This window comes from Saxophila tyrrhenica, assembly GCF_035928015.1.
Source record: "Saxophila tyrrhenica strain CCFEE 5935 chromosome Unknown scaffold_11, whole genome shotgun sequence".
Taxonomy (NCBI): domain Eukaryota; kingdom Fungi; phylum Ascomycota; class Dothideomycetes; order Mycosphaerellales; family Extremaceae; genus Saxophila; species Saxophila tyrrhenica.
In genome coordinates this window covers 625313-645885 of record NW_027041743.1, presented here as the reverse complement: position 1 = coordinate 645885, position 20573 = coordinate 625313, and the positions used below count along the sequence as shown (strand labels likewise).

General features: G+C 55.6%; 10 protein-coding genes across 10 annotated transcripts; 5 read left to right on the top strand and 5 right to left on the bottom strand.

The window, feature by feature from the left end:
• Positions 1 to 427: 427 nt before the first annotated feature.
• On the top strand, positions 428 to 2488 carry LTR77_007315 (uncharacterized protein; the record flags this gene model as incomplete). The annotated part of the gene is made up of 2 exons (XM_064804552.1): positions 428 to 591; positions 799 to 2488. The coding sequence occupies 2 exons, from the start codon at positions 428 to 430 to the stop codon at positions 2486 to 2488; spliced, it is 1854 nt and encodes a 617-aa protein (XP_064657322.1).
• Positions 2489 to 3031: 543 nt separating this feature from the next.
• On the top strand, positions 3032 to 4528 carry LTR77_007314 (uncharacterized protein; the record flags this gene model as incomplete). Its single annotated transcript, XM_064804551.1, has 2 exons — positions 3032 to 3881; positions 3933 to 4528. 2 exons carry the CDS (start codon positions 3032 to 3034, stop codon positions 4526 to 4528), a joined length of 1446 nt encoding a protein of 481 aa, XP_064657321.1.
• Positions 4529 to 4801: 273 nt separating this feature from the next.
• LTR77_007313 (uncharacterized protein) lies at positions 4802 to 5794 on the bottom strand (the record flags this gene model as incomplete). The annotated part of the gene is made up of 1 exon (XM_064804550.1): positions 4802 to 5794. One exon carries the CDS (start codon positions 5792 to 5794, stop codon positions 4802 to 4804), a length of 993 nt encoding a protein of 330 aa, XP_064657320.1.
• An 806-nt stretch (positions 5795 to 6600) lies between these two features.
• On the bottom strand, positions 6601 to 7597 carry LTR77_007312 (uncharacterized protein; the record flags this gene model as incomplete). Its single annotated transcript, XM_064804549.1, has 3 exons — positions 6601 to 6951; positions 7011 to 7286; positions 7361 to 7597. 3 exons carry the CDS (start codon positions 7595 to 7597, stop codon positions 6601 to 6603), a joined length of 864 nt encoding a protein of 287 aa, XP_064657319.1.
• An 864-nt stretch (positions 7598 to 8461) lies between these two features.
• On the top strand, positions 8462 to 10191 carry LTR77_007311 (uncharacterized protein; the record flags this gene model as incomplete). The annotated part of the gene is made up of 3 exons (XM_064804548.1): positions 8462 to 8602; positions 8791 to 8956; positions 9014 to 10191. 3 exons carry the CDS (start codon positions 8462 to 8464, stop codon positions 10189 to 10191), a joined length of 1485 nt encoding a protein of 494 aa, XP_064657318.1.
• Positions 10192 to 10490: 299 nt separating this feature from the next.
• rrb1 (Ribosome assembly protein rrb1) lies at positions 10491 to 12037 on the bottom strand (the record flags this gene model as incomplete). Its single annotated transcript, XM_064804547.1, has 2 exons — positions 10491 to 11773; positions 11824 to 12037. The coding sequence occupies 2 exons, from the start codon at positions 12035 to 12037 to the stop codon at positions 10491 to 10493; spliced, it is 1497 nt and encodes a 498-aa protein (XP_064657317.1).
• Positions 12038 to 12550: 513 nt separating this feature from the next.
• On the top strand, positions 12551 to 13548 carry TEM1 (Ras GTPase tem1; the record flags this gene model as incomplete). Its single annotated transcript, XM_064804546.1, has 3 exons — positions 12551 to 12968; positions 13023 to 13390; positions 13447 to 13548. The coding sequence occupies 3 exons, from the start codon at positions 12551 to 12553 to the stop codon at positions 13546 to 13548; spliced, it is 888 nt and encodes a 295-aa protein (XP_064657316.1).
• A 469-nt stretch (positions 13549 to 14017) lies between these two features.
• Positions 14018 to 15405, bottom strand: LTR77_007308 (uncharacterized protein; the record flags this gene model as incomplete). The annotated part of the gene is made up of 2 exons (XM_064804545.1): positions 14018 to 15283; positions 15319 to 15405. 2 exons carry the CDS (start codon positions 15403 to 15405, stop codon positions 14018 to 14020), a joined length of 1353 nt encoding a protein of 450 aa, XP_064657315.1.
• Positions 15406 to 15707: 302 nt separating this feature from the next.
• On the bottom strand, positions 15708 to 16951 carry LTR77_007307 (uncharacterized protein; the record flags this gene model as incomplete). The annotated part of the gene is made up of 4 exons (XM_064804544.1): positions 15708 to 15738; positions 15792 to 16708; positions 16768 to 16811; positions 16882 to 16951. The coding sequence occupies 4 exons, from the start codon at positions 16949 to 16951 to the stop codon at positions 15708 to 15710; spliced, it is 1062 nt and encodes a 353-aa protein (XP_064657314.1).
• A 1631-nt stretch (positions 16952 to 18582) lies between these two features.
• TPO5_2 (polyamine transporter tpo5) lies at positions 18583 to 20447 on the top strand (the record flags this gene model as incomplete). The annotated part of the gene is made up of 4 exons (XM_064804543.1): positions 18583 to 18924; positions 18985 to 20100; positions 20155 to 20199; positions 20253 to 20447. 4 exons carry the CDS (start codon positions 18583 to 18585, stop codon positions 20445 to 20447), a joined length of 1698 nt encoding a protein of 565 aa, XP_064657313.1.
• Between the last annotated feature and the right edge of the window lie 126 nt (positions 20448 to 20573).

The following is a 20573-nucleotide window of genomic DNA, read 5'->3' as shown; positions in this document are numbered from 1 at the left end:
CTGGCAGGTATGCTGTACCGCTGGGCGTGGTGAGAGAAGAGACTCGGCGGACACAGGATATCTGAGAGCTGTTGAGCTTGAGCTCAAGCTCAGCTATCCACGTGCTCTGCGAGGCCAGTATGCTGATACGAGACAGTTGTCATATCTACTGCAGGTATGCTGCACGTCTACAGCCGTTGTATGGAGTCGAACCGGCAATACTGCCCAAAGAGAACTTCCCAGCCACACCGCGCCAAGACCAATCGACCATGTTCTCCCCAAACTTACTTTGCTTACCTCTACTCGCTCTGTAACGCGCAGCATATAGCAACCGCACCTTCTACGGTCATGGTTCGGTCAAATTGATGACCCCAGCTATCCGTGGGAACACCTGAGTTCCTGACTTCCGCTAGGTTGCCGACTTCACCTCCCAATCAACCATCCCGCAATGAACGCTCGCCTGCTTCAGGGCACGGATAGAGACCACGTGTCCCCTCTTGTCGCTATTCCCATGGCACGCTGCTCCGGATCCGGCTTTGTGAGACGAGGAAGCGTGGTTGTTGGGCTGGGTGGTCATGTCTGGCGAACGAGCGGCGGCAAGATGGTAAGGTGGTAAGCACTCGCTCCACACAGTTCTCTTGCAATCTCGAAAGAAATTCTATTGCCGCACACCGTGGGTAAGCTGGTCAATTTCCTCAGCAGTACAAGAATCGATCTGCTCGCTGTCAAACCCTTTCTCACACATCATCCGCACCACGATCTTTCCTCAACAATCCACGCTCGTTCACACCTCACATTTCACAACCCAACAAATCTCAGCCAAGCCTTTCATCTTCCGTATCCTCCAGATACCACACCCGTCATTCTCTCCACCTCATCCACCACGATGCCCGTCATCATGGCTACCAGAAAGACCTCCGACGATCTGCAAGGCCATCCAGGTTTCAAGGAATACCACGCCGGGAACAAGTCGGCCTTCAAGCGCACCTGGACTGCCCGTCGCGCGATCGCCAAAGCTGCTGCCGAGGAGGCGGAGGCGGACAAAGTCGCGGAGATTGAGAGGGCTATCAATGCGTTTCGCGATCATGAGATGCATGAGGCTGCTGCTCGTGCCAAGGAGGGTGGCGCTTCTGTGGGAGCACAGCAAGGGGATGCGGCTTCACAGGGACCTGGAGTCGCTGCTACTGATGAGGAGACGAGGGGCGGTATCTCCTCTGCGGCTACCAAGGAGAAGAGCAACGGCCGTTCGAAACCTTCTAAGCAGACAAGGACTCGACCCGCAGTCGGCAACAGGAACAAGCCATCTTCTCTGAGCACGCTATTCGACCGCCTCGAGGCCCACGAGGCCCGTTTGTTCTCAGACATCACGGTTGGAATCCGCCCCCACCTCTCTCTCCGCGCCGGCGTGCTTGTCTGCGGGTTGCTCTTCGTTGTGGACCAGTTCCCGGCATTCGCCGTGCTCGGACACATTGCAAAATGGGTTTTCAGCTTTGACTGGGTCAAGTCTGAACTCTTTCCCGCCTCCGCCTTCGTGGCTTTCACTGTTCTTTATCTCGCCTTGCTTGTTTGCATGTGCACTCCGCCCGCCCACACAACAACCACGGATGAGAAGTTCAGAGCTCTGGAGCGTCGCAACGAACAGCTCGCTCCGTTGGCTCAGAAGAACGCCACCCTCACCCGACAGAACGAAGGACAAGCACTCCGCCTCGCTACCAGCAACCAAAAGATCGAGGCTCTGGAAAGCAGAATCGCGACGCTGGCCCTCGAGACCATTGCGAAGAATCGAAAGATCTCCACTCTGAATTTCGAAAACAAGAAGCAGGAGGACCTGCTTGCCGACAAACACGGCTCCGTCAACGTCTTCTGGCGCGGAATGATCGATAACACCCAGTCCCGGCACGAAAAGCAACTCGCCGATCTTGAGGCTGAAAAGCGCAGGGTGCACAACGGCATGCAGCTCTACAACGAGTTCTTGAAGGAGCAGTTCGACAAGGCCGACACTGAAGCTCGCCGCCTGAGGCTGGAGATCCGGGAGAAGGCTCAGACTCTGAACAACTTCAGTCACAACCTGGGTGAATGGCAGAAGTACGGAACAGCTAAGAACGTGAAGTTGCAGAAGTCTGAGGTGCAAGTCGAGCACCTCCGCCACGAACTTGCCGCCATGGAGAAGAAGAACGCCCTCTCCGCGAAGATTACGGAGCGCGAGATGGCGAAGAGCAAGGCGTTGCAGAAGCAGAATATCGAGGTGCTGCAGGATCTTCACAGACTCAAGGAGTATTATCGCGATCTGTATGATGAGAAGGGTGAGGAGGCTGAGGAGACTTTTTCTGAGCAGTGGGAGGTACAGGAGGCTGCCCCGGTGGAAGCTACGGAAACCGAAGCGGATGAGGCGGAGGAGGATAAGGTGGAGGAGTGGGATGTGGTGGAAGAGGTGCCGGAGGTGGCTGTCGTTGTTGATGGTGCTGAGACCGTACAGCGATGGTCTCGGGGCCAAGTCGTTGCCATATGATGGCGCAGGGGCGTACTTTCAACGGACATTCTTCGGTTTCCTTCAGGGAATTGGTTGCCATTTGGCGGAGCCGACTGTGGGTGGTTCAGGAAAAGCATAACAAATCCGGTTCACTTAGATACTAATAGATACCCACAACAAACGCATTTATTATATACCCATCAATCAATTGTACTGTTGATAATGAAGTATCTGCACTCGGACCGCTTTACGCCGAGTGTTGGTGGTCGGGTAGACTTTGAAGCGGACGTGAAACGCCAATGTTCACTCCTCAATCTCCTCTCATCTCGTCGATACGAACACTGACACATCGAATCTAGAACGAGCGCACACTGTGGAGTACCCCATCCGTGCCCATCAGCGAGGCAATCTATTCCACGCGAGGAGATGAGGTTGGGAGTAGAGCGTCGGATGCACCACGTCTCAGGAAGCACAGCACGACATCTACGGTTCCGGTATAGAAGTAAGTAATCGCCTTGTCGGCATTATGGAGTAAGTCGTTCGTATCTTCTTCAGTCATTCTTTCAAATCACGTTCGTTACAATGGTGCGCCTTTCGCTCCTTTCCCTTCCCTTCCTGTACTCGATCACAGCGCTGGCCGCTCCTTCGGTACCATCATTGAAGCTCAAGAAATACGTCGACGCCTTGCCCTTGGAGTTCAACTTCAACCCCGTCATCTCAGCCTACTGGACTGGTCTGCCACATCATCGCCGCACCCCCTTCGCTGTGTCTGCAGATGGCAAGACGGGTTTCCTGGCCTACCTGGACGCCAGCGGCACAGATGTGCACCTCCAGCATATCGACATGCGAACGATGAAGGAGAAGGGACGTACTGTCACCATCCCGAATGTCAAGGAAGCGGGCGGTCTGGTTGCGCAGAGCCATGGGTTCGCTTTGCTAGGCAACGAGGCCATCCCGTCTTCGGTCGCCAATGCGCCGCCGGGTGGTACTCCTGTCCCGGCCATCTACCGCTACCAGAATGGCAAACAACAATGGAAGACCTTCGTCGCCGGACCAGGTGTACATGCTGATGACGGGCTGTCGATGGCACCGGACATGAATGGCGATCTCGTCTACTCTGAGAAGTCTGGCTTGTATGGGGCGTACTTCGTAGTGACAGACTACACCGGCTTTGCGGAGGGACACTTTGGGGACAGCATCCAGTATGTGGACGACAGCGGCAAGTTGAAAACCATCGAAGGCGCATCCAGTGCCTGGGGCTGTTCTCACAACACTGGTATCGCCTTTGAGGCTGCCGATGAGCCGCCGTATGCCAGCATCTGCGCTGAGGACCAAGGTGCTATCTGGTTGAACAGCAAGACGCTCGGGATGTCGAATACCGGTGTCAAGATCTCGAACGAGAACACTACCAATGGCGGCAGTGGCGAGCCAAGTAAGTCCTTTTCACCAACGTGGTCAGGGGAGACGGACTAACGATACACAGTGGGCGGAATGTCCGGCTCCTACTCTGCCCTCGCTCGCTTCACCAACTCCGACTCATACATCTTCGCCTGGGTGTCCCGCGGCGCAGTCGATCTGTCCGGAAACGATTGGATGGGTGAAGGCTACACCCACTCTCTCCCGCGCACTGAAGGCCGCCGGACAGCGATCGCCATCCTCAGCGACAAGTACACCAAAGTCGGCCCGCAAGCGACTTCCCAGGTCGGTGCAGCAAACGGCGACAGTCAGGTAAATTGGGTCGCTCCGACCGGAGGCGACAGCAATAACGCTCACGTTGCCGTGTTCGATGACACCTACGCCCTGGTCACCTGGGAAGAGATCGCCAACCCGAGCTGTGATTTCGTGGCTATGGGCTGCAGCGGCGCTTTTTCTGGGACTTACTTCCAGCTCGTCAACAAGGCTGGCAAGATGATCGGCAAGCCATTAAAGAGCATGGATACATACGTCGCTGGCGATATGGTCACGATGCCCGATGGCAGGATCTGCTGGCCGTACGTTAACATGGCTTGGAAGCTGGATGGGCCTGTTGATGGAGGGTCGGCGAAGAAGATGAGTTTTGCTTGTATGAGTTTGGCTTAGGCAAGCTTGCAGGGCTGACCGTTTTCTGGTGGTGGTGATCGATGTCCGTAGGTGGTGGTGTATGGGTACTCGATGGAAAGTTCCAATTCATTCGCTTCTTAAGATTTCTAGGAGCTCCTTACGCAGGTACATGGAGAACAATACCGCACCTTATACGCTCGTGTGAGAAGCTCCTTGTCGTTAGAGACGAAAGATGCTTCGCACACACGATCACAAATTGCCGCATCTCGGTGCACCCCTCCTTGAGTGCGCTTCACCTTTTGGCGGAAGGCTTCAAATTCGTGGGTATCGCGATGGAATCAGCAGTGGCGCGATCAGCTCAGCGTACAAAAATTCTCCATCGCTTCGCCCATCTCCAGGACCCTTGCAGCCACGCATTCGTTCAGGATCCGGATCGGCCTCCCCTTGGCGCAACTTTTCTCGGCGTTCGTACGCACCAGCAGTATTCCTAGCGAACCAGGCTTCCCAATCTTCGCGGGATTGGCGAAGTCCCAGCTGTCTGTAGCAATCGGCCTCCAGCTTGGCTTCCACCAGCTCCGTGTCATCCCACAGCGCGTTGCTCTGATCCAACAACTTTTCAAAAGCTCCTTCGTCCTCTGAGTCTAAGCGAATGAAGGTATCGACGACCCCGTGCCATTCCAGAAAGCTTCGCGGGTCGCGGAACGGCAAGTCTACGGGCATGAACGGTATCAGGAATTTCCTGGCCCAGTGGCGGAGATCGGGATGAGGAGGGGGTGTGCCGTCGGTGCTTATGTTGTAGACCTCCTCTAATGCTTCAATGGGACTACGAGAGTCGAAGCGCACGTTGTGTAAGCGCTGTAGAGCGTGGCAGCGCAGCTCTGAAAAGCCTGTTTCGTCCGCGGTCTTGAACAGTCTAATGTGATCAACCCTATCACACACCCTGCGGTATGCTTGCTTCTCCGGGCCGAAGGGGCGCTGTTCTGCGCTCCTGAGTTGGAATGGAGGCTCGTGGAAGTCGTAGCCATGAGAGCGGATCGTCGGTACACTGACCCTACCAAACTCGCCGTACTGTATGAAGGCATAGATGAATAGCATGATGTCCTCTGTGCTGTTCTTGGGCAGTTCGTACGGTCCCATGAAGGGCCTCGCTTCCATGTGTAGTGTTTTTGGGATCATGATGTGTTTTGAGCCCCATATCAGGTCTTCGTATGTTGCCGGCCGGGGTGCCTCGCGCCTTGGGAACGCGACCAGGCTGTTCTCTGAATCAACACAGTAAACGGTATCATCTTTGCTGTCCATCCCCATGTGGTGGGCCAATTGAAACTGCTTGACGTGCTAGAAGTGATTTCGATGCCACAAAATTAGATGAGATGAAAAGAAGAATTTTGACTACTCACCTTGACATCAACGAAAAGGCCCTATATGCGAACGTTGTTACGGCAAACTTCGTACGCTTGACGTGGGAAACGGCAGCGAAGTGGCAGTTTGAAGCTCGTTTCTGCTGCTGAGCAAGTCCAGTAGCACAGCGGTTTGCTCTCGTGGTCGCACGTGCGGTCTGGAGAACAGCTTGGGGTGACACTCCTGATCATGTGCAATGACCGCGAGCGATAGACGGGATCCGGCTAAGCATCTCGAGAACCGTTGAGCAAGCGCACAGCAGTGTAAGTGCCGAGTATGGCGGTCGTGGGCAGGGGATGAGGATGAAAGACTCCGAGACACCGGACTATGCGGACGATCCAGAGAGCCACCGGGAGCCTTGGAGCACACAAACAAGCTGTCGTGCCATGAGCGAGGAGCCGAAACAACTTCTGCTCCCCTTCGGCTGCTTGTGTCCAGTCCCGCTGCTAATCATGTCCAACACAACAGCGTAAGAATGCTCGGTTCCAACCAGAGCTCGAAAAAAGGTGAGTAGTATAGGAATCCTGCATAATAGTCAATGTCATACAAAGCTCAACCACACGCACCACGACGTTCGCCGCATTGCTGAGCGCGGCTCCCCCACTTGCGACCAAACTCTTCAAGGGGACCAATCTGCCACGCCAGACTTTCTGCAGCCTCGACCATCTCGCCACCTAATGCAGCACACCACTCCTCCCATCGCCATCATCCTCCTAATACCCACCCGGCCCCCCACGCCTATCATACTCACTCCTCCCATCCCTCCCCTCGTCCATGCCCCGATTATCCTGATACTTCCTCCTCAACGCCTGCAGCCTCTTCTTCTTGGTATGCGCATTAATGTACGTGCCAATCACGAACCCGATAAAGTTGAAGAACGGCACCCAGACCTCGTTGGGCAAAAAGGCCTGCGCGAACGCCAGAGCCAGTGGGGACGTGATCCAGGAGACTTTCATCACGGGCATGAAGCCGGCGCGGACGGTGGCGCGGATCTGGTGGAAGGTGCGGGCACCGGCGATGACGGCCATGGAGGTTAGGTAGACTGCGTTTTGGATTGGGGAGACCTGGGAATCCAACGTTAGTAGGGACTCGAGGGTATGAGTAGGGTTGTTGGACGACGTACGATCAGGTTGGATACGACGATCTGCAAGATCTTCGACTTCAAGCTCGTCCTGCCTGCGAACATCTTCTGCAGGATCGTGATCATGAGATGTCCCAATGGCGCGCTGATGAAGGCGCCGTATACGGCCATCTTTGGCACGCGGCTGGTGAAGTAGTGACCATGCTTATTGCGGTCTTTGGCGATCCAGGAGGCTAGAAACTCTTGCAGAGCTGCGAGCGAGCCGGAGGTGAGCATCTTGGTTCGTAGAGGGTCCTCTCGGAGCTTCTTGAGGTACCACTGTTGACACCACATATTAGTGACCACGCGCGCACAGTATATGCGCGAAGTACAGGTCCATTGACTATGCTTACAGCGAGGTAGCCATTCGGTCCAGCGCCCTGTGTCAGCGCATTGCCGACCTCGTGCGCGAAGTCCTGCTTCTGTGGAGCTTGAGGCGGCGGGCCACGACCTCCTCCTCTTCCTCCATCGCCACCTTGACCTCCGCCATTGCCGCCTCGAGCTCCACCGTCGCCACCTCGCCCGCCTCCGTTACCATTCTGCTGGGTGGTGGTGCGGACGGTCTCCTCCTGGAAGCGCACTTGGCTCATGTTGACGGTGGTACAAGCAGGGAAGACCAGAAGGCGAAGATGGGTGTCCCAATGCTAGGATGTAGGTTGGCGGTTGGTCTTGTGTCCAACAATTAGGTTGGACGAGCTATGATCACGGGCGATAGGGCTGACGGTGTCGAGGAGGACGAGCTGTTGTTTACGAGCTGTTGCGCCGCATGCTGGCGATCGAGGCGCGTTGATTCGTGCCGAGCCGGATGGCGTACTTAGCGCGACAGGGGTCTAGTTCAAGTTGGATATGACTTCGGTCTTGCTGCCGTCGTCGGTGTGGTATGTCGTCTTGACTGGCTATCCTGATGTCTGACTGTCGAGCTGAGCGCCGTAGTGATGGCCCATGGCCGATGGTTTGCAGTATCGTCTTGTCTGAGCATCTGCTCATGTAGCACAAGATTCTCCCTTCTCCCCTTATCCCAGCTTGCTCAAACAGATTATGGCAGCCGGCATGAGGACGCGGCTCAGTCGCACGTACCCGTCAATAATGGGTACGTCTCTTTGAAGAGGTGCAGTTCTGATATAGTTGACAAGCATTCCACGTGCCTCTGGAACGTGCATGTAGCACAAGGAAGGAGCGAAGCGCGTCACATGGCGTCCTAGAAGGGAAGGAACACCTCGAGCGCCGCACCTCCTCCGGCAAGCATGGAATCTCATATGTCCACTTTAGACATCTGCACAAGTTTGCAGCTCATGAACACACCACAATTGATCTGAGACAGGCTCTCCCATTGTTTACCACCCCTCTGGAGCAATTGCTCCATCCTGCTCGCTCCCCTTTCTACCATTGCCGCCGAACGCGCGCATCCAGGTCAAGCGGTCGTCTTCATTATCAACTTCACCTCACGAACTGATATGGCAGCGCTTGCGCCGCACCCACATTCATTTCCAGCAAACGAAGACCATCTTCCACCTCCAGCAGATCCATTTTGGCAGGCCACTCCGCGTATCACAAACACGTCACAGGAACTCGAGCTTCTGATGGCCGCACAACAGGTGAGTGCTTCCCGAAATCGGTGTCCCTCCGTACCAATCTCCTGAATTGCGACATGCTGGACAAGAGCGTTTTGGGGCTGCAAGAGGCAATCTGCTTCATCCCATGTCCAAAGCATGTTGCTTTCCAAGACAATTGCCGCACCGTGATAGCTGCCAGACGAGCGCGAATTCTTCTAATCCGCGGCCAGGTTGTTCCACCAACACCACGAATTCCTCAGCATCGCCTACACAAGTTCCTTCCGAAAGCGGCACCTCGTGGTCCAACCTGTACTCATACCACGATGAACCGGCTCTATGGCAACCACACCTGTCACATGTGTGGCAAAGTGCCGAGCATAGGCTGGGTGTACTCATGTTTGTCCACGTCAGACGCAACGACACCAGCGCTGCTTGCTGATCTAAATCGTGTAGGCCAGCAGGATCACCAGCTTCAGTATCAGCAAGTCACTCCTAGCATTGAAGCACTACCAGAGATCCCCGACAGCAGCAACTACTTCGAGGCGCAAGCCAAAGTCGCCGAATCGATCGGTATGAGCAAGAGCGTCATTAAGCAGATGCGCTCGGGCGAGTACACTTTCGATCAGATTGAGATCCTTCTGCAGCAGAGGCAGCACGTCCTCGATGTCATCCACAAGTCTCAGCACGGCTTATCACACAGCACTACTCCATCTCTCAAGTCATCACCAACTCAATCCCAGCTGCCGGCGGAGAACGTCATTGCGTCCGTCGTCGCAACTGCGACAACCACATCTCCAGAGACCACCACTGGCCATCTGCCAATGTCGCCTGCTGGCACCCCGGCTAATACGCCTGCCGCAAGCACCGCGACTACACCGGTCAAGAACGCAAATTACAGCCGGCCGACATGCATTCACAAGGTCTGTCACTCGTGCCGCCCCTTCCTTCGGGACCGCCTTCCGATGAGCTTCGAGCCCGTGTTGAGCAACGAAGTGCCAGCAATCACGGAGACGGAGATCAAGAGGCTGCCACTGTTGAACCCGGGTGTTGTTCGCAATCTGGGGCTGGGTGAAGTGGCGGATTCGTCACCGCGGACGCCCATCAAGCATACGGAGGTCGCCATCGACCAGGTGGACGGCCCCGAAGAAGACGTTTCGAGCGACTGGACTCCCACCTCAGCAAGCTCAAGCGCCTTCGACTCTGATGATTCCGACGATGTACCGCCTGCTCGCAAGGCGACCGGCGGGATGGCACCGCGCCCACAGCTTCCCCTCAAATCGAGCCACAGCGGTCTTCGCCACATGCGAGGATCAGTCACGTCGACATCCGAAGGCACCTCCTCTGCCGGCTCGTCGATTAGCCTACCAGACCCCAAGACCGAGCCGCTGACTCCGACGTCTCCGGATCATTCTCCGTTCGGGCATGGCTTGTCGGCGCAGCTCGGCAAGACTCAGAAGGCTGCCAGCGTGTGTGGAGTGATGAACGATACGGACAACCAGCCATCAGATACGTGGTCGATGTCGACGAACAGCAGCAGCAGTGTGGGCAGCGAAGTGGACGTCGATGGAGGTGTGGCGTTGGCCGGAGAAGGGGTGGGGAGTGGAGTACCGGACATTGTTACGGAGAAGTAGGATGTCGCCGTCAGGACTGGTGGAGAAAGAGACGAAGGAATATCACACACAACCGAGGATGGAGAGGAACTTGCAGCGGAGCAACGGTACGGAAGGAAACGATTGAGACATTACAGCGCTTGCATGAGATACCCAGGGTCGGCGAAGGCTCGTCGGACGACATTGTATCGATGAGAAAGCAGGTATTGGTGAAGTACTGCCAGGTGGAGGACATCACTTGGGTTCTGCACCAGCATCAGATACGTGTCGTAGCTGTACATACTTTTGCAAACATCCTTGCATCTCGTGTTAAAAGCGGACTATACACTAATCGTCTTAAACACCCCAAACCCACTCCCCCCCGTCGCCATCACCTGCCCCGGCATCTGCGGATGCCAATGCGACTCTTTCACCCCGTCCATAAAATGCACGAACAACAACTGCGGCGGCACATCCTTGACATCCGCCGTGTACCTGCTCTCCTCATCATCCAACTCCACCGCCAAATCCCAGAGCGTAAGCGTGTTATCCCCCGCGCAGACGGACACGATGCTGTCGTCGCTCGGATGCCATTCCAGCGACGTGATCTGCTCCTTGTGGAAGTCAAAGTGCGCGACTGGCTTACTCGCGTCGGCGGAAGATTGGCTTTTCCACTGCCGCAGGTCCCAGACGGACCAGCTGCCGTCGTCGTGGCCGGAGGCCAAAAGGTGAGGGGTTTGTTTCGACCAGCTGAGGACGTTGGCGTCGGTGGAGGAGACTTTGACCGAGATGGCGGGTTTGCGGTCTCTAGCCCGCGCGTCCCAGATCTTGACCGTGGAGTCTGCAGAAGCGGAGGCGAAGACGTTGCGTTCGTTGGGCGACCATTGGAGTTCTTCGACGCTGCTGGTGTGGCCGGTGTAAGGGGTGGTGTCGGTGACGAAGCCGCCGCCTTCGGTGCGCGTCGTGGTGAAGATGTTGCCTGCTGTGTCGCCGGTGAGGAGTTTGCCGCCGGGGACGAGGGGGGACCAGTCGAGGGCGTAGCCTTCGTTCTTCTTGTGCGCGCGGATGGTGGAGAGGGGTTTGGAGGCGTTGGTGGGCAGTTGGTAGCCTGGAGTGTCGAAGGCCTGGAGGTAGGGGGTGATGTCGTGGATGAGGACGTCGCCGGATTCTTGCATGGCGGCTGTGATGGATGTGGCGGGTGAGGAGGAGGTTGAGGGCGGGGATTGGTGGGCACGGATACGGTTAGTGGTTGAGGTTAGGGGGATGGATTTGGTTTCGAGGATGGGGTCGGCTGTTTCTTCATCGTCATCGTCGTCTTCGGAGTCGGAGTTTAGTTGTGCAGCTTGGTCGTTGCGTGAGAGGCCAGAGAGCTTCATGACCATTATTTGGTTCTCTTTTGCTCGGGCTTGAGCTGCTTGAGTGCCTCCGACGGCGTAGACGGTTGCTGGGTAGGATTTTCGGTTGTCTCCTAAGCTGTCTTTTAATATATCAAACGACAGACATGGCCAGGTTGGTTCAAGGGTGTGGAGCATCTCGTATGTTGACAGATCGGGTGCTAATGTTTGGCCGGCATCCAGCTTGTGTCGTCCAGGTATGAAGGTCTGTTGGTCTACTTCCATCGACCCTGTCGTAACATTAACACAATTCGTTGTTTGATGTTGGAGGAATTCGTACCATTCGCCCGCTCCTCAGCCTCTCGCTCCTCGTCCGGTCTCCCATCGACGCCCGCCTCCAGAATCTCATCCTCGTCCTCGCTCTCAAATTCATCTTCGAATTCGTCTTCGAACTCCTGGCCTTCTGGTACACCGGTGTCTTCGACAGGCCTCTCGCCACTCTTCAGGGCTCCGGGAGTAGTTTGCTCATCGTCCTCTGCCGCTCTTTTCGACATGTTATCCTTGATCAATGGTTTGTCTGTAGTCTTTTGCAAAGTCTTTCCGGATGTGATAGAGTCGCATGTAACAGTTTCGCTCCAAGTCTGGTTGTTCACAAAATGTTCACGACTCGCTTATCGATTATGCATATGAGTGGCCCAAGCGCGGCGCTACGGTCGATCTCGCGGTCCGACGCGCTGATTGGCCTTCCACCACCTACACCAGCGGCCTCGTTCGAAGGACGACTTCACTCGTGCGACGACACCGATCTCCTGGAGCAGCTGTGACATGCTATTCGTATTCTGCTGACACCTATCCTGGTCTACATACCCATCACCCTCGCCTAGGCCGAACACAAGGCTTTGGTCGCGGCGTAAACAAGGCCATTGAGGGAGGGGTCCAACTGCTGGCACGCGAGACACCAAGCACGCAAGGTCTCACCCAGCGAGTCCGAGGCGTGCAGGACCAAGCAAAAAGCTTCTCGATATAACCACCCACCCGACTACCCGGCTCCGCTGCCGGCAACAGCTATGGAGATGGACTACGAACAGACCCCGCCCAACTCCAGCTCGAATCAACAGACGCCCATTGACGACGCCAGCATGCACACCATCACCGCCTCTTCCATGCAGCAACACCCACTCCAACAGCAGCCTTCATACGAGCCACGGCCGCAGACTTCATATTCCGACACCGGCTTTTCAAGACCCTACACACACAGTGAAAGCGGCACGCCAGACCACCTGCAGAATGGGAGTGGGCTGAGCAGACCGCCTTCGACCGGGGTGCAGAGTCAGTATGGGAATGATGCGCAACGGCAACAAGCACAGAAGAACGCGAGTGTGGTGATCAAGGTGGGCATGGTGGGGGACGCACAGATCGGGAAAACGAGTCTGATGGTGAAGTACGTGGAGGGGAGCTGGGATGAGGACTATATCCAGACGCTTGGTGAGAACATATACTCCAACTTCTGAGCCGTCATGCTAATGTGTCCTTGCTCAGGCGTCAACTTCATGGAAAAAACAATCTCCATCCGCAACACCGAAATTACCTTCTCCATCTGGGATCTCGGCGGCCAGCGCGAATTCGTCAACATGCTGCCCCTCGTCTGCAACGACGCCGTCGCCATCCTCTTCATGTTTGACCTCACGCGCAAATCCACCCTCAACAGCATCAAAGAGTGGTACCGCCAAGGGCGCGGCTTCAACAAGACCGCCATCCCCTTCCTGGTTGGCACCAAGTACGACCACTTTGTCAATTTCCCTAGGGAGGAGCAGGAGGAGATCAGTCTGCAGGCGAAGCGGTTCGCGAAGGCGATGAAGGCGCCGTTGATCTTTTCGAGTACTAGTCACAGTATCAATGTGCAGAAGGTGGGTCGTCTAGAACCTCCATTCCCAAATGCCTATGCTGACATATCATTCGGCAGATCTTCAAGATCGTCCTCTCAAAGGCCTTCGACCTACGCTGCACGATCCCGGAGATAGAGCACGTCGGCGAGCCCTTATTGCTGTACCAAGGCAGCGGTTGAGCGTACTGCTGCCCGACGTGCACGAACGAAAACGCCGTCAGTCGCAAACGTAAGCGGCTGGTGAGCGGATCTTCTACGACCGAGAGAGGATGAGAGCGACGAACGAAATGCTTTGTACGTGGCCGATGACAGGACGACGACGCATTCTCAGCGATGCAGGTGTTACCAGGCGTTAGCGGGAGTAAAGATATAGGAAAGGCATGAGGTGTCAGCATAGGTAGTATTAGTGTCTTTTGTTGTGTCTGAGTACTGAAAAGAGCAGCCCACAGTTACTCAAGCATCCAGATTTGTTCAGTCACGTGCTCAATGTCCCTCTCTCATGCTGATCCAAGACCTACTCCTTCGCCCATCCCGCAGCATCGGAATTAGGATCTGCGGCGGACAGTCGATATACCCTCCTCTTGCCTAGCATTCCATAGTCCGCTACGACCTCCCGCTCTCCCAATCCTGTCTTGTTGTCATCGCTTTCTCACCTTTCAAGACTTCCTGGACCACCGGACGAGCCACCCAGCTGAACCCATCCACCACGTAGACGGAGGCTAGGGTACGGCTTCAACAGGTTCTTCACTGAGAAGCGCCGTCGCAAGGTTTGCTGGCCGACACCTCCTTTGAGTTGAGTGGGGGCAGACTCGAGCGCTGTATGGAGGCATAGCATTTCGTCTTCGGCATTGAAGGCATTCTGCGAGATTACTGGTGCACGGGACAGGAGGTTGCGCTCGCTTCTGCGCTGCTGCAAAGACTTTGTCGGTGGTGCGAGGCGAGGTAGACTTGAGAGACGACGCGGATCCTGTGGTACGTGTGCCTTTTGATGGCTTGGCTCGAGTGCTCGCCGTTCATCGATCGTGTCGAGCGCATGGGCAACGCTGCCGGGTGCTTTGGAATTCTTCTTGGCCGTATCGAAACTCACAGAGCGTCTTGCGGCAAGCTGACCTGGAGTTCTTGCAAGATCGTTGAGCGACTTCGTTGGCATGACAGCTGGTTCGATCCTGACTGGTGGAACTGGTAACGGCTTGTCCCGGACAAGTCTCTTTCCCGGTCGGACGTTGACTGGATGCTGAAGCTCTGCTTCGTGTGGGCTAGGGGGTGGCGTGATAATACCCAGTGCTTTCCGTGCAGCTTCTGGCCACCCGGCAACACTGCCTGGTGAGCGGGCATCATGGAGCGCAGTCTCGCTGTGTCTCTGTTTTTGGATCAGAGGTGGAGGGCGGCGCTCTGCTCGTGCGCTTGGGACGACCTTGTAGGTGGGCGAAGGTGCCTTGCGATATTGCTCGCTGGCCTTAGGGATTGGCGAGCGCAATCTGAGTGGAGGCAAAGGCGGCGACACCACGACAGTGTGTTTGCCAACGTCTGGATCCCGCTGATTCGCCAGTGCCAGTGCTTTTCCTGCTGCCGCACGGACTCTGCGTGTGCTGCCTTGGGCTTCGGCGTCAGTACTGTGCTGACTTTGACAGGTGGCATACTCTTTCGTGGTCCAAGGCTCAGGTGTCGGCCGGTGATCGCCTCCAATCGAACTCACTGCATGGCCAGGGGCTTTCAGAGGAGGTGCGGGCTTGCGAATAACAAGCGGAGCTGGTCTCAACGTTTGCAACTCGGCTTCCGGGAGCTGCATGAATCCTGGCAGGTTCAGGTCACTCGTGGAAGCTACACGCCGTAGCATGGGTTCTTGTGCTTGGCCATCCATACCAGCTATCTCTCCTAGATCGAAAGATATTTCTGCTCGGTAGTTTGGTCGTCGCTGATTGATACTGGAGACAGGAAGATCGCACTTACATTGAGCGGAGCTTTGAAAGCATCGTAGAAAAGACGAACAGCGATTGGGGTGATGTGAGCCCAGCACGAAGCGGGATCAGCTGCCATTGTTTGTCTGGGTGCTGACTGACGTTGGTCATGCAACCAAGTCAACAGGCTTACGGCCATGATCAGACGACTTCGTGGCACGCCATGAGTATCCTAAGCCGCCGACATGCTCGCTGTCACGTTCAAGCTCACGGGAATTGACAGTTCTGCCGCCGCGCTTTGATATGAAAGCTCGAAGTGGGGAGGAGGGAGACGAGTTCAAAGTGCTACCTGTTAGACAAGAACATAGGTAATTCCACGGCTCTAGACATAGTCGAGGTGTTCAAGGATACCTTGGTATATCAGGTCAGCGCATATGTTCATCACGATCGAAGCCTGATATCCGCGGCCGTCCTAAATGGACGTCAGGCGAACATCAACCACGAGAGGATCATGGACAGACTCACCCCATGCGCTCGGTAGTCGGCTCATTTAATCCCCATGCCTGGCTGCTGCTGTCATGAACAGTCTGTCTCTGATTAGCACTGACTGCCACACAAAACCTCGAGAAGATCCATACCGTCCTCCTCATGTCCCTCTTAAACTTTCCCTCAAAACTCCCCCCCGCCGCCCGATGCATCACACACGTATTATCCCACAGCAACAAATCAGTGTTATTCTTCCACTCAATACTAACCACATACTTCGACTGACAAGCATGCTGATACAGCGTACTAATCAGCTCCTTCGACTTCTCCGCACTCAAGCCCTCGATGTGGTGGGCGTGCGAAGCGATGTACAGATTCATCCGACCGGAGGGTTCGTGCCGCTGGATAAGCTTGTGGCGGGACATGAAATGGTCCTCGGGGTTGACTCCTGGCAGGGAATCCGGAGAGGCGAGTTTGCGAGAGTGGTAGAGGGAGTGGCAGACGACGTAGTCGTTGGCGAGGAGCTCTTGCTTGAGGTCCTCCGGGAGGTCGTCGTACGCTGTGCGGGCGTCGGCGTATTCGGTGTTGCCGCCGTGGCCGGAGGGCGGAAGTTCGTGGGCGCGGAGGAGGCTGTAGCCTGCGCGGCGGGGGTTGAAGGAGGAGTCGACGTGGAAGAGGGAGTTGCCCTGCAGAGGTGAGCGGGTGTAATAGAAGGGGGTGGGGTGGCGGACCTTGTTCATGGCTGCGCGGTGGCTGTCTAGGGGTGCGACGGAGCCGTCGTCGAGGAGGTTGCTGACGTCGAAGAGTTCATCGTAGCCGAGCCGGTTCTTCTTGCCGGCTTTTGTGTATGGAGAGATGTCATCTAGCTCGCCGAATCGCCTGGAGAAAGCGATATGACCTTCATCTGTGAGGCGCGTGTTCCTGAATACTACAACTCCGTACTGATCTTGTTTCAGCTGATGGTGGTTCAGCAGGCGAGAGTGCATGACCCTACCTTTGTGATTGCATCATATACCTGCTGGAAATCTTCGTCCGAGAGCTCCTTGCTGAAGTCCACGCCTGGTCGGCCACCGTGAGCCTCGCATATGGGTCCAAAGGCTGCAAGAGAGTGTATCGAAACAATACTTACCTCTCACCTCGGCAGCGAACGTGTCATGCAGCGGTACTGCGGTGATTTGACTCTCTTCTTTGTGCGGCATATTGACTGCTAGAACATCTAGATGCGATAGAAGGGACAGGAGATGATAGTAAGTTGAATGCAACTTACTGTATACTCCAATGAGGTCCAATTGCCGCCTCCTCACCATCTCCTCTCGTATGACTATCGCCAGAAGCTCATTGCCGAATGCCGGAGCTCGAGAGAGCTACGTAGCTCTGCCTGTCTCATCGACCCATACCACATGCGTGGTGACTGAGCGTCAGCACGCACGTCGTGCAAGTGTACACCCACGAGTTTATTGGATATCTCTTTGTATGGCCATGGGAAAGGGTGAGGTCTGATGGTGGAGCCTAAGGCAAGCGACAAAGGATTGGCACTTTCCCGGTGTCGTCCGATATCCTTCCATCTCGTCTTCGCCTCCTTCCATTCATGCCAGAACCTGTAGCATCACTTCGAAGTACTCCGTGGGCCGTTCTCCATTACTCGTCCCTGGCAAACCACACAGATACCGCTGTCACACATCGCAAAATTTGCATGTGATACTCACGTGATGTGAGCGGAGATGAGGCTGATGCGGCTTTTGACGGCACAAAGACGACCCATAGCGTTGAGATTGTTAGGTCGGCGGAAGACCCAATGTAAGTCCACACTGCCTTCATTTGCAACATCCACAAATTGCAGAGTTTTCGAGATCTGCGAGACGGTGGTCTTTCGCCATCCGGTCTCCCTCGCTGAAACTCTATTCCGATGTTTTTCCTCCCACGCCAAGGGCCTCGGTCTCGACGAACAACGGTAGGTAGGTACAAGCGAGAATGTAAGATTGAGATTGCTTCCCGCATGGTGCCTATCGCTGGGGGGAGGTTTGCAGCAGCTGAGGTTGGCCATCCAGCGCGAGAGTGCCTTCCAGGGGTGTAATCACACAAGCCATGACCTTAAGGAAAACAAGATATCGTCGATGACTTTCATAGGAACTCCCCATAATCACCGCGGTGTCGCAGGAATCCGCCACGGATACACGACGACCACGCCACGAGCACGTGAGCTCGCCAATGCTTCTCAACAGGGCTTAAGTCGAAGCTAAGTGGCCTAAGCCTGGTCAAGCTTGGCGGCCAACTCTTCGCTTCATAGGTCCATCGACAGTCCCTGCGTCCGGGCTACATCATGATCCTGTCGCTCACCAACCACACCCACAGACGGAGGGCGGCCGTATACCGGCGCGACCGGAGATCCTGGGAGGCTGTCTGGGCCCAGCGTCTGACTTTTTGCTATCTGGCCAAGCGTCTGACCGATCGGATAGAAAAGGTCGCACATCCCACCCTCTTGTCGCGTGGCCTGTAGGAGTTGTTTGTCCACGCCGAACGATCATCTAAGGACCTTGGACACAGCAGCTTGGGTTCTGCAGTAGCTACTTCGTTATCGGAAGCCTTATCGAATCGATCTCCGCACAACATCTCTCCAGACCTATCTCGACCTCACCTCATCCGTCTGTCTGCGCTTGACAGTTTTATTGCCGGACGACGTGCCGCATGAACGCCAGAAGCAGCATTGAACTCGTACACCCCACCACAGCGCCAAAGCACCTCCGCCTTCCATCTGGACTAAACGACCGCTCCCAAACGCAACAACTTCCAAAAGCGCCAGCGGCCGCCCACAAGCAGCAATACCTTTACCATGGCCGAACCCCAGCCTACGACGGCCGATCTATCTCCAGAGCAACTTCGTCAACGCAGGGAGAGCCTGACCACTGTCGAGCTGCGCGACTCCAAAGGCAGAACCCGCAGCGTAGCTGTTGAAGACCTGACTGAAGCGGACAAGGCGCTCGCCGCAGAGTTTGGGTACAAACCAGTCTTCAAGCGCGAGTTCGGATACCTTGCCGCCTTCTCGTTCGCCGTCAGTATCTCTGGAACATTTTCGACCATCTCTACGACCTTTGTGTACCCGCTTGAAGCCGGCGGCAGCGCGTCTGCTGTCTGGTGTTGGCTAATCTCGGGCGCTGGCTGCATGTGCATCGCTGTAGGTCATTGCCCTTGTCGGGTAACAGTCCCTGGATAATAGTACTAAACCTCATCTTAGCTGTCTGTCTCCGAACTTGTCTCTGCGTATCCTACGTGCGGTGGACTTTATTATACCGTCAGTCGGCTCGCACCAAGAGAATGGGTCCCGTCTATCAGCTGGGTTACTGGATGGCTCAATCTTCTCGGCCAAGTCGCCGGGGTGGCTTCCTCAGAATGGGGTGCTGCCGCCCTACTGCTTGCCACCATTTCGATCGGGACCGATTTCCAATATGAGCCTACCACTGGTCAGACTGTCGGCGTCATGGCAGGTCTCACCGTGCTAACTGGCTTGGTGAACTCGCTATCCACCTACTGGATGGAAAAAATGACGAAAAACTACGTGATCTTCCACGTTCTAGTCATCATCACCTGCAGCGTCGCGCTCCTGGCCATGGCCCAGCCAAGCAACGGCACCCCCAAACACACCGCCAAATACGTCTTCACCGACATTCACAACGTCTCCGGCTGGACACCAAACGGCTGGTCATTCCTCTTCGGCTTCTTATCCGTCAGCTGGACCATGACGGACTACGACGCTACCGCCCACATCACGGAAGAAATCCGGGAGCCCGAAATCAAAGCCCCCTGGGCCATTAGCTTGGCCATGCTCTTCACCTACGTCGTCGGCTGGCTCTTCACCATCGTCCTCTGCTTCTGCATGGGCGACGTGGACCATATCCTCGGCTCAAAGATCGCACAGCCCGTCGCGCAGATCTTCTTCGACGTCCTGGGCAAATCAGGCGGTATCGTCTTTTCGCTCTGCGCCTTCGTCATCATCAAGTTCGTCACGTTCACGGCTATGCAAGCGCTCGGCAGGACTGTGTTCGCCTTCTCCCGCGATCGCTTGGTGCCCTTTTCCAACGTCTGGACGAAGATTTTGCCATTGACCGGCACCCCGATCCTGGCTGTCTGGATCAGCGTCTGCTTTTGTATCGCGATCAACCTCATCGGTCTTGGGTCTTACACCGCCATCCTGGGTGTCTTCAACGTGTGTGCCATTGCTTTGGACTGGAGCTACTGTATCCCGATCTTCTGCAAGCTCGTCTTCGGGACCTTCACGCCCGGGCCGTGGCACCTGGGGAAATTTAGCTGGGCGATCAACGTATGGGCCTGCATTTGGACATTCTTCGTCAGCGTGAGTCTATTGTGATGACGGGAATTTCTATATAGAATGCTGACAATACCACAGATCATCTTCATCATGCCCACAATCATGCCGGTTACACCTGCCAACGTAAGCTCCTTACCCTTCGCTTCCTGACCACACACATACTGACAGTTCCATAGATGAACTATGCCATCGTCTATCTCGCCGGCATCCTCGCATTCTCCACCATTTACTGGTATGTCCGGGGCAGAAAGTTCTACACTGGACCTCTCATCGAAGCTGAGGTGGACATGGCTGCGGAGGGAGAGCGGAGCAGCGAGGAGGTCATGCATGATAAGAAGATGGCTGGCGAGGGTAGGCAGCAAGATGTTTGATCTCGCTGCGTCGTTTAGAAGGGATCGGGCGGTCTCGTCAAGTCATTGAGATAATGAAATGTGGCGAGTGGCAGAGTGACAGGGCGGATGTGGATTCATTTAGAACGATACCCCGTTGTACGAGAC